The 13,516-nt window shown below is 41.6% G+C and overlaps 1 protein-coding gene and 1 long non-coding RNA gene across 2 annotated transcripts in view; one reads left to right on the forward strand and one right to left on the reverse strand.

The window, feature by feature from the left end:
* Positions 1 to 4,423: 4,423 nt before the first annotated feature.
* On the reverse strand, positions 4,424 to 12,362 carry LOC109699245 (uncharacterized). The gene is made up of 2 exons (XR_002213617.2): positions 12,117 to 12,362; positions 4,424 to 5,889 (listed from the first exon to the last, which is right to left on the reverse strand). It is a non-coding gene; the product is annotated as an uncharacterized lncRNA (long non-coding RNA).
* The window catches only part of Rpia (ribose 5-phosphate isomerase A), a 39,850-nt gene continuing 38,631 nt past the window's right edge, over positions 12,298 to 13,516 (forward strand). Inside the window, exon 1 of the mRNA XM_020183871.2 lies at positions 12,298 to 12,628. Within this exon, the coding sequence (XP_020039460.1) occupies positions 12,344 to 12,628 (285 nt within the window). The 5' untranslated portion in view covers positions 12,298 to 12,343. The remainder of the gene's footprint in view (positions 12,629 to 13,516) is intronic.

A 13,516-nucleotide genomic window follows, 5' to 3' on the forward strand; every position in this document is an offset into this window, starting at 1 on the left:
AGAAATCAACAAATACCTGTCAATAATAACCCTAATATATATGATCGTAACTCTCCAATAAAAAGACATAGACTGGCTGGGTGGGTTAAAACACAAGATCCAACTTTTTTTTTTGTTTTAAGATTCAACTTATTTACAAGAAACACACCTCTAGCTGGGCACTGGAGGTTCATGCCTATAACACTAGCTACTCAGGAGGCAGAGATCAGGAGGATCATGGTTCAAAGCCAGTGCCAGCAAATAGTTCTGTGAGATCCTATCTCAAAAAACCCTTCACCAAAAAAAAAAAAAAAAAAAGAAAAGAAAAGAAACACACCTCAAGGCAAAGTCACACAGACTAGAAATGAAAGGAAGGAAAATGATTTAACAAGTAAACAGAATTTGAAAGTAAGCAGGAATAGCCATACTCATATCTAACAAAGAAGACTTCAAGCCAGAATTAGAAGGTCATTACATATTTAAAAAAGGGAACAACCCATCCAGAAGATATAACAATTCTAAGTATATATGCAACAAACATCAGTGTGCCCAATTTCATGAAATAAACACTACTGGACATAATGGGACAGATATGTCCAGACATAAGAGTAGTAAATGACTTCAGCACCCCACTTTCATCAATAGATACATCATTGAGACAAAAAATCAACAAACATGCCTCAGAGTTAAACTACACCATAGATCAAATGTACTTACCAGACACCTACAGAATATTCCATCCAATAGCTGTGGAATACACATTCTTTTCAGCAGCCTATAGACATAATTCTCCAAAATAGATCATATTGTAGAATACAAAGCAACTCTTAAAAAACGAAAATTGAAATAATTTGTTGTATCTTAATAGATCATAAGATACAGATATGCTATTAGAAAACAATAATAAGAGAAACTGCAAAAACTGTAATAACACCTGGAGATTGAACAGAACACTTTTGGGTGATCAGTGGGTCATTGATGAAATTGGGGAGAAAACTAAAAAAAAAAAAAATTCCAGAATCAAACACATAGATGAAGATAGATGGCCACATGATAAAACTTACCAGGATCTTGGGGATATGGCAAAAGAAGCATTAAGAGGAAAGTTTATGGCTATAAAGTACCCACATAAAAATGAGAAAGATCTCAAATACATAAACCTAATAATGCACCACAAGGGCTTAGAAAAACAAGAATAAGTCGAAGCCAAAATCAACAGATGGAAAAAGGAATAATTAAGATCAGGGTAGAAATTAAAAAAAAACACAAGCTCAAGGAATAATCCAAAGAATCAATAAAACAAAGAGTTGGTTCTTTGAAAAGATAAGTAGGATTGACAAACCCTTAGCCAAACTAACAAAAAGAAAGAGGGAAAAGACATAAATTTAAAAAATTAGAAATGATAAGGAGGATATTAAAATAGATAACAATGAAATTCAGAGGATAAGCAGGGAATATTTAGAAAATTTGTATTCCAATAAAATGCAAAGTCTAAAAGAAATGGATAAATTTCTGGACACATATGACCTAACAAAATTGAACCAAGAGGATATAAATTACCTAAGTAGATCTATAATGAGCAATGAGACTGAAGCAGTAATAAAAAATCTTCCAACAAAGGAAAACTCAGGACCAGATGGGTTCACAGCTAAAATCTACCAGACTGTTAAAGAGGAACTAACAGCAATGCTCCTCAAACTATTCCATAAGTTAGAAAAGGAAGCAATGTTACCAATCTCATTCTACGAAACCAGTATCTCCCTGGTCCCAAAAGTGGATAAGGACACAACAAAAAGAGAAAACTGTAGACCAATTTTCTTGATAACATAGATGCAGCTATCTTCAATAAAAAACTTACAAAATAAATTCAAGAACACATTAAAAAGATACTACAGGATCAAGTTGGTTTCAATCCAGAGATACAAGTTTAGTTCAACATATGCAATTCAATAAACGTAAAATTAAGGACAAATAAAATTAAGGACAAAAATCACATGGTCATATCAATAGGTAAGAAAAAGCCTCTGACAAAATTCAACATCACTTCAGATAAAAGTCCTGAAGAAATTAGGAATAGGAGGAACATATCTGAACATAATAAAGGCTATACAACAAACCGATAGCCAACATTATATTAAGTTGGGAAAAACTGAAAGCATTTCTCCTAAAACCAGAAATAAGACAAGGGTGTCTATTCTCTCCACTCTTTCAATATAGTGCTCAAACTCTTATCCAGAGCAATATAACAAGAGAAAGAAATAAAAGGAATTAAAATAGGAAAGGAAGAAATCAGCTTATCTCTCTTTGCAGATGATATGATTCTATACTTAAAAGATCCTAACAACTCCACCAAAAAAACTTAGATCTGAGTAACACTTTTGGCAAAGCAGCAGGATACAAAATCACCATACAAAAATCAGTTTTTCCACATACTAATAGGAAACATGCTGAGAAAGAAATTAGGGAAATAATTCTGTTCACAATAGCCTAAAAAAATATTCAGGATTAAATTTAAGGAAGGAGGTGAAAGACCTCTACATTGAAAACTATAAAACACTGGAGAAAGAAACTGAAGACACTAGAACATGGAAAGACCTCTCATGTTCATGGATCAACAGAATTAGTATTGTGAAAATGGCTACATTACCAAAGGTGAAGTACACATCAAAATTCCCATGATTAATCCTAAAATTCATATGGACGCAGAAAAGACCTAGCAATCCTAAGCAAGAAGTAATGATGGAGAAATCACAATACCTGACTTCAAATTATACTACAGAGTCATAGTTACAAAAAGAGCATAGTACTAGCAGAAGAAACAGACATGTAGATTAATGGAATAGAAAACAAGACCCAGAAGTAAGCCCACACAGCTACGGCTGTCTGATCTTCAATAAATGTGCCAGAAACATACACTGGAGAACAGACATCATCTTCAACAAATGGTGCTGGGAAAACTGGATTTCCACATGTAGGCAAAACTAATTGAATGAACTGGATTACCTAGATCAAAAGTAATCCGATTCATTCCCACTGGAAAATGTGGTTGACCCCTTATGTAGTCATCGAAGGCCTGTGACTCTATAGAACTTCATTTATCTTCTGCTTTTCTAAACTCTGATATGACTAGATGCTTCAGGGATTTAATAAATTATCTCAAACTATATTTTTATCAGGTAAAAGCAGCTTTTCATGATCCACTAACTAAAGACAATGAAGCCCTTCATGATCTAGAACTGAGAAATCGGGTCTGCTGGAAATGACATCAGAGAAAGACTGCCCTTGGACTCCTTTAGAAGGGACCATGCAAGTTCTTCTCACTGCCTACAAACTTTGGGGCCTTGAAACTTGGGTCCACATCTCACAGCTCAAAAGAGCCCCTCCATATTCTTGGAACTGTATACCTGTTGGGGACCTTATGGTAAAGCTAACCAGGGAAAATTCTTTTCTGCCATTATAAAATCCTTACATCTTAATTTTTCTTGCTTATGCCTACCTCTTTTGCTTGGTAGGATAACACTGTAAATTGGAATGTTCCAATCAGTAGCTTTCATGAGCAACTTGACAAAGTAGGCTACATCATGTGAAACCAAAAATCAATCTTTCTTTCTCTCTTTTCCTTCCTTCCTTCCTTCCTTCCTTCCTTCCCCTTCTTTTCCTCCCCTCTTCCTTTCCCTTCCCTCTTCCTTTCTTTCCCTCCCTTCTTCCCTTCCCTTCCCTTCCCTCCCTCCCTTCCTTCCATCCTTCTTTCCTTCCTTCCTCCCTCTCTCCTTTCTTACAGGGTCTCATTATATAGCCTAGGCCAACTTCAAACTCACAAGTCCTCCTGACGCAGTCTCCTGAATACCGAGATTACATGCACTCACTACCATGTAAGTTGTGAGTAAAACTCAAGTCTTTACATGACCTCAGAAATCTTTTAGCCACCTAGTGACTAACCCTAGCAGTATCCTTACTGTAATTGTTTAAATTGTAATAGTGGTCCCTTTTGAGAAGTGAGACTTCTAATCTCATTTGTTTTCACTCAATCTAGTCATGGGATATAAAAACAAGGATCAACAAGTATATCTGAAGAACTATCTTCACCAAAAGCCCAGATGGAATTTCTCACAAGCTGATTCATGTGCCAAGTACTACAGTGCTCTTTTAACCTATAATATTTCTGCCTCAAACTCTTGGGAAATAAACTGCTAATTATATCATTCTAACTAAGGTATTAAAGAGCAACAGAATTGAAAAGGGGGCCTGTGTGACCCAAGTGGCATATTTTTATCTATGGAGAATTCATGGCCAACCTTATGCATATGCAATCTCATGCCTTGAAGAATGGGATATGAAAGGCCAATGTAGGCTAGGGATTTTAATGGTAACTTTGTTTCATAATCAGTCAGGTATAGAACATTGGTCCATTCCTCTTAACTTATGTGATAAGCTATAGGAACTATTGCCAGGAATCATTAACCCTTCCAATGGGCACCATTTATTTGCTAGGTTCCTTTTTATGACTAGAAGTAAATAGAATGAGGCAACAATCAGAAATTTATCCATCACACTCAGCAATAATCCTATCAAGTCAGTTGAGCCAGAACCTCATCTTGATGATTCCTCTTAGTCATTTACCATCCACTGACCCCCACCTGTTTCTTGCTTATAAACACCCACTTGTACATGTTGTCACATTCAAGCCCTCTCTCCCCTTGGCAAGAGCCTGTTGGTTGGTAGTGGTCTCTATACCTATTGCCACAGACACCCCTAAATAGTCTGCCTTATCATCTAAAACAAGTGTCATGAATAGAATCTTTATTTCTTCTTCTCTTTTTTGTGGTATTGGAATTCGCACTCAGGGCCTACACCTTGAGTCATCCCACCAGCCCATTTTTGTGATGGGCTTTTTCAAGATAGGGTCTCATGAACTGTTTACCTAGACTGGCTTGGAACTGTGATTCTTCTAATCTCTGACTCCTGAGTAGCAAGGATTACAGGTGTGAACCACTGGCACCTGACAATTTTTTTTCTTTAACAGCATTAAACCTTTAGACTGATCTCTAACAAAATGGATAGTCAATTGTAGATCATAAAAAATTTGCAAAGTAGTGGCCAGGGTGGAAAGCCTGAACTTTCTAAACAACTTATGGAAAATATCTTGTTTTTGTCCTCCCTGAAATAATAAAACTGCTTGTTTCCTGAAGCATGCTTTTCCATTAATGATGCTTTATGTCAGGCTATATGCTTTTCTAGTGTAGAGAACAAAGGTAACTGACCTCAGGTCTCTTTCCTGCTTGAACTCCACCCCTAAGTGGCCCTTGTCAAGCATTCTCTAACTGAGCCCTTCCCCTCTAAGCTCTAGCTGCGTCTGATGTCAAGAAGACCAGCAAGGCAACAGTTGCTGCAAAAGACACAAGGAACTCTGTATAGAGCATCCAGTAGAGTGTGTGGTTGTATGTGCTTCATGTATAGCAAACTACCACAGAGATATAGCAGAAACATTTGGGATAGAATTTCTCTGTAAAATTATTAAATCCTTAAACTACATGTGAGCTAATAAAATAGGAGGGCAGTTCTGTAGCTTAGTTGAGGTCAAGTATCGGTAAATATGGGGTGGTGGAGGATGAGGGGAAGGAGCTAAGGGTTGGTGTTGCATATTCATTTATTCTGCACATGCTGGGATTCAGAACTGAACAAGAAAGATAATTTTTCTGCTCACATTTTAGAAGGGGAAGTACAGGCCATAAGCAGAGAAAAAAACTGAGTTTCCATCTTTCCACCCTGTGTCGAGTCTTTTATGTTGAGTCTTTCCTTTGATTTTTTTTTTTTAATAAGGGAATGGATGTGGGTTCCAGATGGATGGATGCCAGGGTTGGTTGTTAATTTTGCTTTTGTGAAGGTCAATGAGAGTCCAATTCTGTGAATCTAAAAGAAAACACAAATGATAAAAAAAATCTGTTTACCAGTGTATTTGTTATGGCCAATTCCTGTTCTATGTTATTCTAGCTCACATCACTCCAGTTGTGACCTTCCCCATGGCCTATGACTAGGGAGTGCTCCAGAAAGGTGGAATGTAGTGCATTTCAGCTTAGCCTTGGTATGCAATTTAATCAAGCAAGAAGAAGGAAAACAAAATCTAAGTCAGAGAGAGAATTAAACTTGTGCTGGGAAGATTTTTCTTTAAGTCATTAAGCAGCTTCAGTACTTTGTTAATAATTCAGGGACAACCTCTGAGAGGCAGAGACCTGAATGAGCAGTGGGAGCCAGTATTGTAAAAGTCCATGTTTAAAACATGTGATCCAGTCTTAGAAAGTGCCTCTGACTTCTTAGGAGAATTCATTTACATAGCAAAATGGTAGAACAGATTATTTTCTTCCTCATTTTCTTCATGAGGAAGGACACAAATCCCCTTCCCTTGAAGTCCCTCAGGACTTGATATCTGGTTAGTTAGGCTGATGCTGCTTAAAGCTGAACAGAGACAGAGGCTCTTTGTGGAATAGTGCAGGTGTTAGGGCCAGAGCTGATCACTCTCACAGTGTGGAAAGGATTGACTTGTAGATGTCTGCCCCCACCCCCACTAAACTGGTAAAGCTTTATTTCCATCCTCTTCCTCCTCTTTCTTCACTCGCATGGATCTGAAGCCTCTCTAGTGCCACTGAGGGGAATATTATCAATGGACCTGGATGACAACTTGAGAAAAGGTGAGCTTTCATGGGTGCTGTGGGCAACAAGGGGAAGTCAATGCAGATGGTGGTGTTGGAAGGTGGGGAGTTCCTTGGCAGGGTAAGTCTGGAGAAGGCTCATCATGCAGGAGCTCTGGGTGTGGATGAAGCAGGTGAAACAAGCTGGATAGAGTAGGGAGCCATTCATGAATCTCCACCTGAAGTTTTTTTTTTTTTTTTTTTTTTCTGGTTTGAACTCAGGGCTAGGCAGGCACTTTATCACTTGAGGCACTCTGTTAGCCCCACCTGAAAATTCTTTAAGGTGAAGTTTCTTAGTCTTAGGACTATTGGCATTTGGGGTAAGAAATTCTTTGTGTGTATGGCTGTCTATGCACTATAGGATGTTAAGCAACATCCCTGGCTTCTACCTACTGGATGACAGTAGTATTTGCACAATTGTGACAATAAAAAATGTCTCTATATATTGCCAAATAGTCCTAAGGGGAAAGGAAAAAAAAAAATCACTCCAAGTTGATAACTGTTGCTCTAACAATTTCAAAAGGCAGCTTGATCCTTAAGCAAAAAATAGATTTCCCAACCACCTAAGGAAGTGTTCTATACACATTTTTTCCCCCCATAACTTTGGTTAACCAGCAGGAAGACTGGTAAAGACCATACTCTGTTGCCTTCCAGTGTTAAGTGCATAGCAAGGTAGTAATGCTGAGGTATTGATCATGGCTCATTTTGATCTCTAGAGCACTATGAGTAAGGTTCATAGTCTTCTAACGATTTAACTGTCAAAATTATTAGTAGGCAATAAACCTGCCCTTGAAGAAAAGGATGAAGCAATTCAGGCAATAAGTTGAAGCTTCAAAGGACCAATGCAAGGGTGTGAGATTGGAGGTGCTATGTGAGTTTGAGTAGCTGTTGCTAAATGTCTAGTTGCTAAGAAAAGTAGGGTGAACCAAACTCTAGCTTAAGGTGTATTTGAGGCAGCACCACTTCAATCTCTGGTAGGATCCTCAAATCTATCCCAGCATCTGGTTTGTAGCTCTGTATACTCTTCCCTGGGAATCAAAATAATCACACTCTGAAGAAAACAAGAAGAGAAGGGAGAGGGAATGAAAGTGTGGAGTTTTCCCTGCTTCACTGAAGTCCAGGGAGGCATACAAAGTGGCTGTATCTGCGTGGGGGTGCCTCCTTCCCAGCCTTTTGGGAAGTGCCAGTGTGTCCCATTGTCTTTGTTTTCAGCCTTAGGGGGTGAGGTGCCTAAAGCCCTTCCATGTCCAGGCCCTCCCTCCTGCTAGCAACAATAGTGTAGGATGTGAGCTTTGCCTCCTGGCACTAATCTGATCCTGAAAACTGTTTTCTAAGAATTCCTTAGAATCTTAACATAACTTCTTTATATTCCATGAAAGACAAAGAATGAGCCTTATGCAGTTCTTTCTTAGTCTAGAAAGAAAAACAGGCTTTTCAGTGGATATGAAAATTATAAAGTAGATTGAGGGTGGGATGTAGTTCGGTGGTATATCACTATCCTAGCATGCATAAAGGGCTGGGCTTGACCCCCAGCATGACAAAAACATACTTCATATTACTGCTTAGCAATATGATGCACATCTGTAATTCCAAAGTTGCAGGTAGAGGCAGGAGGATTGAGCATTCAAAGTCAGCCTGAGCTAATAATTGAGACCCTATCTCAAAAAAACAAAAACCAAATCAAATTGAAAAAAAGTACATTGATTTCAACCTGTGAGAACCTGAACATGGCCTAGCATTCCAAACTTACGCATTTTTCTTTATTCAGTACTTACATAGTTTTTTCTTTTTTCCCTTATCCATTTTGTCTTAAGACTCATTGCTATGACTTGTGAGTTTAAAGAGAAAAGGTATTACCTGGGCCGTTTACACAAAGTTCATGACTATATTTGTGGTGGGGTGGGGCAATAAATTCCCACCAATTATCTCCGGTAAGATCTAGTTCTACAATCACCTGAAGGTTTGTATCCCAATTTCATTTACAAGTAGTGTGACCTTGGAGAAGGGAGTTGTTCCCTCATGCCCCATCTGTACAGTGGAGCTAACAGTGTGTACTTCTTGGAGTTGTTACTTCTAAATGTGAAAGTCTGTAAAGCAATATTCATGAGATGAACCCAGAGTAGGTAAGATCCATTGCACTCAGGACTTCTGGACACAGTCTCCACAAGTGGCTGAGCAGCTGCCTGAGTCTTTCCTTCACCAGAGTGGTTGTAATAGCACTCCCCAAAGCCACATAAGTACACCTGTGAACCCTTAAAAGAATCTACGTGCCTGTTAAGAGCTAGTCCACCAAGGAGATAATTTGTGTCTTTCAGACTCCACAAGTTCCAAGTCAAGCTGATGTCCTGTGACTTTTCAACCCATCCCAGACAGAAAGTCTACACTACTAATTTTGTCCTCATTAGATTATGTGTCCAAGGATTTCTACTTCTCAGCTAGGGTCATCAGTCCCCAGACAACTATAAAAGCAGTTTTTAAAAATTATTCATTTATTGACATGTGTGTATGTTGTTTGGGTCATTTCTCCCCCCTGCCCCCGCTCCCACCCTCTCCCCCTCTCCCCCCTCACTTTCAGACAGAACCTGCTCTGTGCTTTTCTCCAGTTCCATTTAAGAGTAGAAATAAGAAGTAATAAGAAAGACATAGCATTTTTGCTAGTTGAGATAAGGACAGCTATACAGAGAGATTCCTAGCATTGTAAAAGCAGTTTTGGAAGCTGGACCTTCACCATTCAACACTCCCTTAAGATTAAAGTGGGAGAAATACTTGTAGGGGTAATGAAATAGAAATAGAGACCCTCACGGGAAAAATGGTTCTCCCACCATTAACCCACAAATATGTTGCCCACCAAGAGTTTCTCTTCTCCCTTGTCAACAATGTACAGAATGTGCCTGTCCTTTATCTCCTTATCTTACCACAAGAGAAAAAACCCACCAGGTGCAACTTAATGCCAGGATATCTCCAAGGACAAATTGGCCACTGATGTATATTTTATGAGGGGAGGGATCTCCTTAAACAATATTTCTTAAAAATACGATACTCAAGACTAACAAAAGTTATCCAACTACTCCAACAATTCAATAAAATGCCTGTTTTTTTTTTTTTTTCTTGGTTGGCATGCAGCTTAAATTCCCTGCAATCAGTATTGTCCCCTTTTTCCTTCCAATTGAAACTTCTATTTGGGAGGTAGGGGATAGTCTTTAAGGCATTTAGCATGGTGCCTATACAAAGTGTCACAGGAACACAATGCTCAAATTCTTCCAAGGTATTAGCCTAGTATTCAGCCCTAAGAACCATCAGTGGGATTTCAGAATGATTGAGTGAGTCACTGGACATCACTGGCAGATCTAAAGAAAAGAATTAAAAAGGGGTAGGATTGGAGAAAAGAACACAAGATAGAGAGAAGAGAGAAGGAAAGAGAAAGAGGGACAGACAGGTTGACCTTTAGAGAAAACACTGTTCACCCCCAAATATTGAGCGACGTGGTTTGGATTCTATGGTGAATAATCTCTGCTATTAAGGGTCCCATATCCTTTTGAGTGAGACAGCGAAGTGAATAGAGCAAGATGGACTGTGACAGAGAGGAGAGAGGTGATTGGAAGCACAGAGGAGCAGCCACTCCAATTAGGAAGGGCATTCAGGATTGCAGAATAGTAAGTAACAGAGTGCAGTCTTGAAGAACATCGGAGAATTAGAAGGGTGGTGTGTGCAAAAACAGAACTAAATAAAAGTGTGTGAAAGAACGAAAACTTATGTGGCTGAAGGTGGAGTGTGGGGTTTAGGCATGAAATGTATGTTACTGAAGTTATGATTTAGGTATTTGTTGAGGATCATCTTTATTTGTTTATTAAGTAAACAAATGATCAAGGAAAAGTTCTGTGATAAGAAATAAACCACAGGGAAAGCAAGAGAGGATGGTGGGAAACTCAAGCTAGGATGGTCAGAAAGCCTTCTCTAAGGAGGTGGCATTCAGCTGACAAGATACACCTGGCAGAAGGGGTAGGTAGGCAAGTAGTACACTTAGGGTGGTTTATAGGCCATTAGGCTGGAGTAATAAACCAGAGATTGGTCAATACTTGCTCCATAAACTTTTTGCTAGTGGGTGCTGAGAATTCAGAACAGGGAAAGGCTGCCTCCAAGGAGATACAGAAAAGGCTTTGAAATTAATTAAGGTGGCTTTCAACTTTGCAGACCAACAGTAGCAGTGTTACTGGAAGGGCATCCAGGTGAGGTACAAAAATGTAGTCAAAGTGACAGTAAAGTTTATTAGGAATGGAATACATTTTCAAAAGACTGAAAATAGACATTCTCTATTTTTTTTCCTTTTTTTTTTCGGTGCTGGGGACCGAACTCAGGGCCTTACACTTGCCAGGCAAGCGCTCTTCCACTGAGCTAAATCCCCAACCCCTGAAAGTAGATATTCTCTAGAGAAATAATGAGAATGACAATTTTAACTCTAGCACCAGTTTTTGAGGGGGCTTTAAATATTAAGTCCCTCGCTAGGATCAGTCACAAGTTAACATTATTGGGTCCACCTGACTCTTAGGGTCTGTTCTGTAAGAGCTATTGTCTCAGGAACTGATGCCAACCCACCTTAGTGTGAGTGACTCAAAAAATCTTGTTACAGTCCATGACCTTGGTGGGATATTTTGATCCTAATCGGGCTGTTAAGTGTTCTTCTCTGCAGACCTTGAAGGACCTCCATTTTGGGTTTTCTTTGCATGACCCCACTGCTCATGGCTGTTACCTAACGGCAGGACTCCAGATATTTTTTCTGCTTCTCTGCCATAACCTCACGCTAATTTCTGAATTTCGCCTAAAACCAAGAATCTCGAACAACTTTCCCCCCTTCAATTCAAGGTGGATGTTAAAGGATAGATATCAGATTGCACAGTACAGTTTAAAAAAACCCCAAGCCTAGATGATGGCGGTCACAGCTGCTTTTACTGGGGCTTTGCATGCAAAAGTCAAAGACCTGGAGTGAAGCTGAAGGCCTTGAGCTCAAGATAAAAAGAATTCCACTAATACAGACGCAAAGAATAAATACCACACATTTTAAGTGGTCGGTAAAGCTGGGGTTGACTTTAGTTTGCCTGTTAAATGGCTCCAAAAGGAATGTACTCCACCTCCCCCTTTACCATTTAGGATAGAGGGAAACTCTAAAGGTGGAGAAGTAAAGCTTTCAGCTTCCAAATTCTTGTTATTCATCACACCCACCCTCCTCCCCCTCCTCCCCCTCCTCCCCCACCTCCCCACCTCCCCCTCCTCCCCCCCACCTTCCCCCCTCCCCCCCTCCCCCTCCCCCCTCCTCAGCTCCTCCCCCTCCTCCCCCACCTCCCCCTCCTCCCCCCACCTTCCCCCCTCCCCCCCTCCCCCCTCCCCCCTCCTCCCCCCCTCCCCCCTCCTCCCCCTCCTCCCCCTCCTCAGCTAGCGGTGCCTGTCGGACCTTACCGCCTGACGCGCCGGAGTCCGTCGCGGTCGACTTACGCATTTAGTCGCCGGGCATTGTGGGGCTGTTAGTCCAGGTTGGTACAAGGCTACGGGCCACTGATACTACGGAACTACACATCCCAGCAGGCCCCGCCGCATCAGCGCGCTCGAGCCGTGTGCAGTGAGTGAAACGACTTCCGCAGCAGCCGGGGGCGGGACCACAGCAAAGGCTGGAGCGAAGTGTCGGGATGCAGCGCCCCGGGCCCTTCAGCACCCTCTACGGGCGGGTCCTGGCCCCGCTGCCCGGACGGGCCGGGGGCGCGGCCTCCGGCGGAGGCGGGAACAGCTGGGGCCTCCAAGGCTCGCACGTGCAGCTGCCGGGGCGTGCACAGTCCGGGACCCGCGGTGGCTTAGACAGCCCAAGCACCAGCAGCCCGGACTCTCACAGCGTCTTCCCGGCCCCCTCCACTATGTCCAAGGCTGAAGAGGCCAAGAAGCTGGCGGGCCGTGCGGCCGTGGAGAACCATGTGAGGGTGAGCAGCTCGGGGCGTTGGGGCGTTTGTCCTCGTCGTGATGGGCTCTTGTTGCGCGCTCTGGGTACTGCCAGGGCGTGCCTAGTTCCTGGAAAGACGGTGGCTGTGTGAGAAGGGGAGAGGGTGAGCGCTTAACAGGAGTTTGATCTCTCTCCCCTGCTCCTGAAAGGCCTTTAGATATGGAATCAGTTGGTATCAAGTCCCTCCCAAATCTAACTTTCCAAAGACTCCTTGCCCTGCTGAAACAGCCTGCAGAGTGGAGCCTGGTAGTGTCTGATGTTTGCAGGGGGCGGGAGGTGGGGTGGTTTAGAGGCACATACTGGCTGGTCTCCTGATTAACAAACGGTAAATGGTGAGCCATGGGGCTGCCTGGAGGTTGGTCTTCACTTCTTGGGAAAGCCAGCCAGGAGAGCAAGTTTGCAAAGTGCTTTGAAATTTCACTCCAAGGAGGCTTTTAGCTTGGCTAGCGCCAATCTCTTGACTGTGCTCAGGGGAAAGGAGAGACCAAGTCAAAGGGGCAGGTTGGAACTCAGAACTTCTTCCTACCTTTGAAAGGGCCGAGTGGACACTTCAAGTCTGGAGAAGGCTGTTCTTTGAGGTGGGGCTTCAGAGATGTTCAGCATTTACCCAGTGAGGTCGTGGCCGCATAAGTGGCAGGTGTGGTGCTGTCAGTGAATTCTTTTCACCAAGTGGGTTTGCTGTCACCAATCAAGTTAATTATCTTCATTATAGTACTTCAGCCGAACCCACATGGAGTATTTCTGCCCTGTGGCGTTGGAATTTCCTGGCCTTGTCTTTTGTCTGTTTTCTACTTTTTAGGTAGTGTTATCGGATGCTCTTTTCTTCTCAAATGAGATTTCTTTACATTTCTTAATGCTTTGCTGTACA

This window comes from Castor canadensis, chromosome 12, assembly GCF_047511655.1.
Source record: "Castor canadensis chromosome 12, mCasCan1.hap1v2, whole genome shotgun sequence".
NCBI lineage: Eukaryota > Metazoa > Chordata > Mammalia > Rodentia > Castoridae > Castor > Castor canadensis.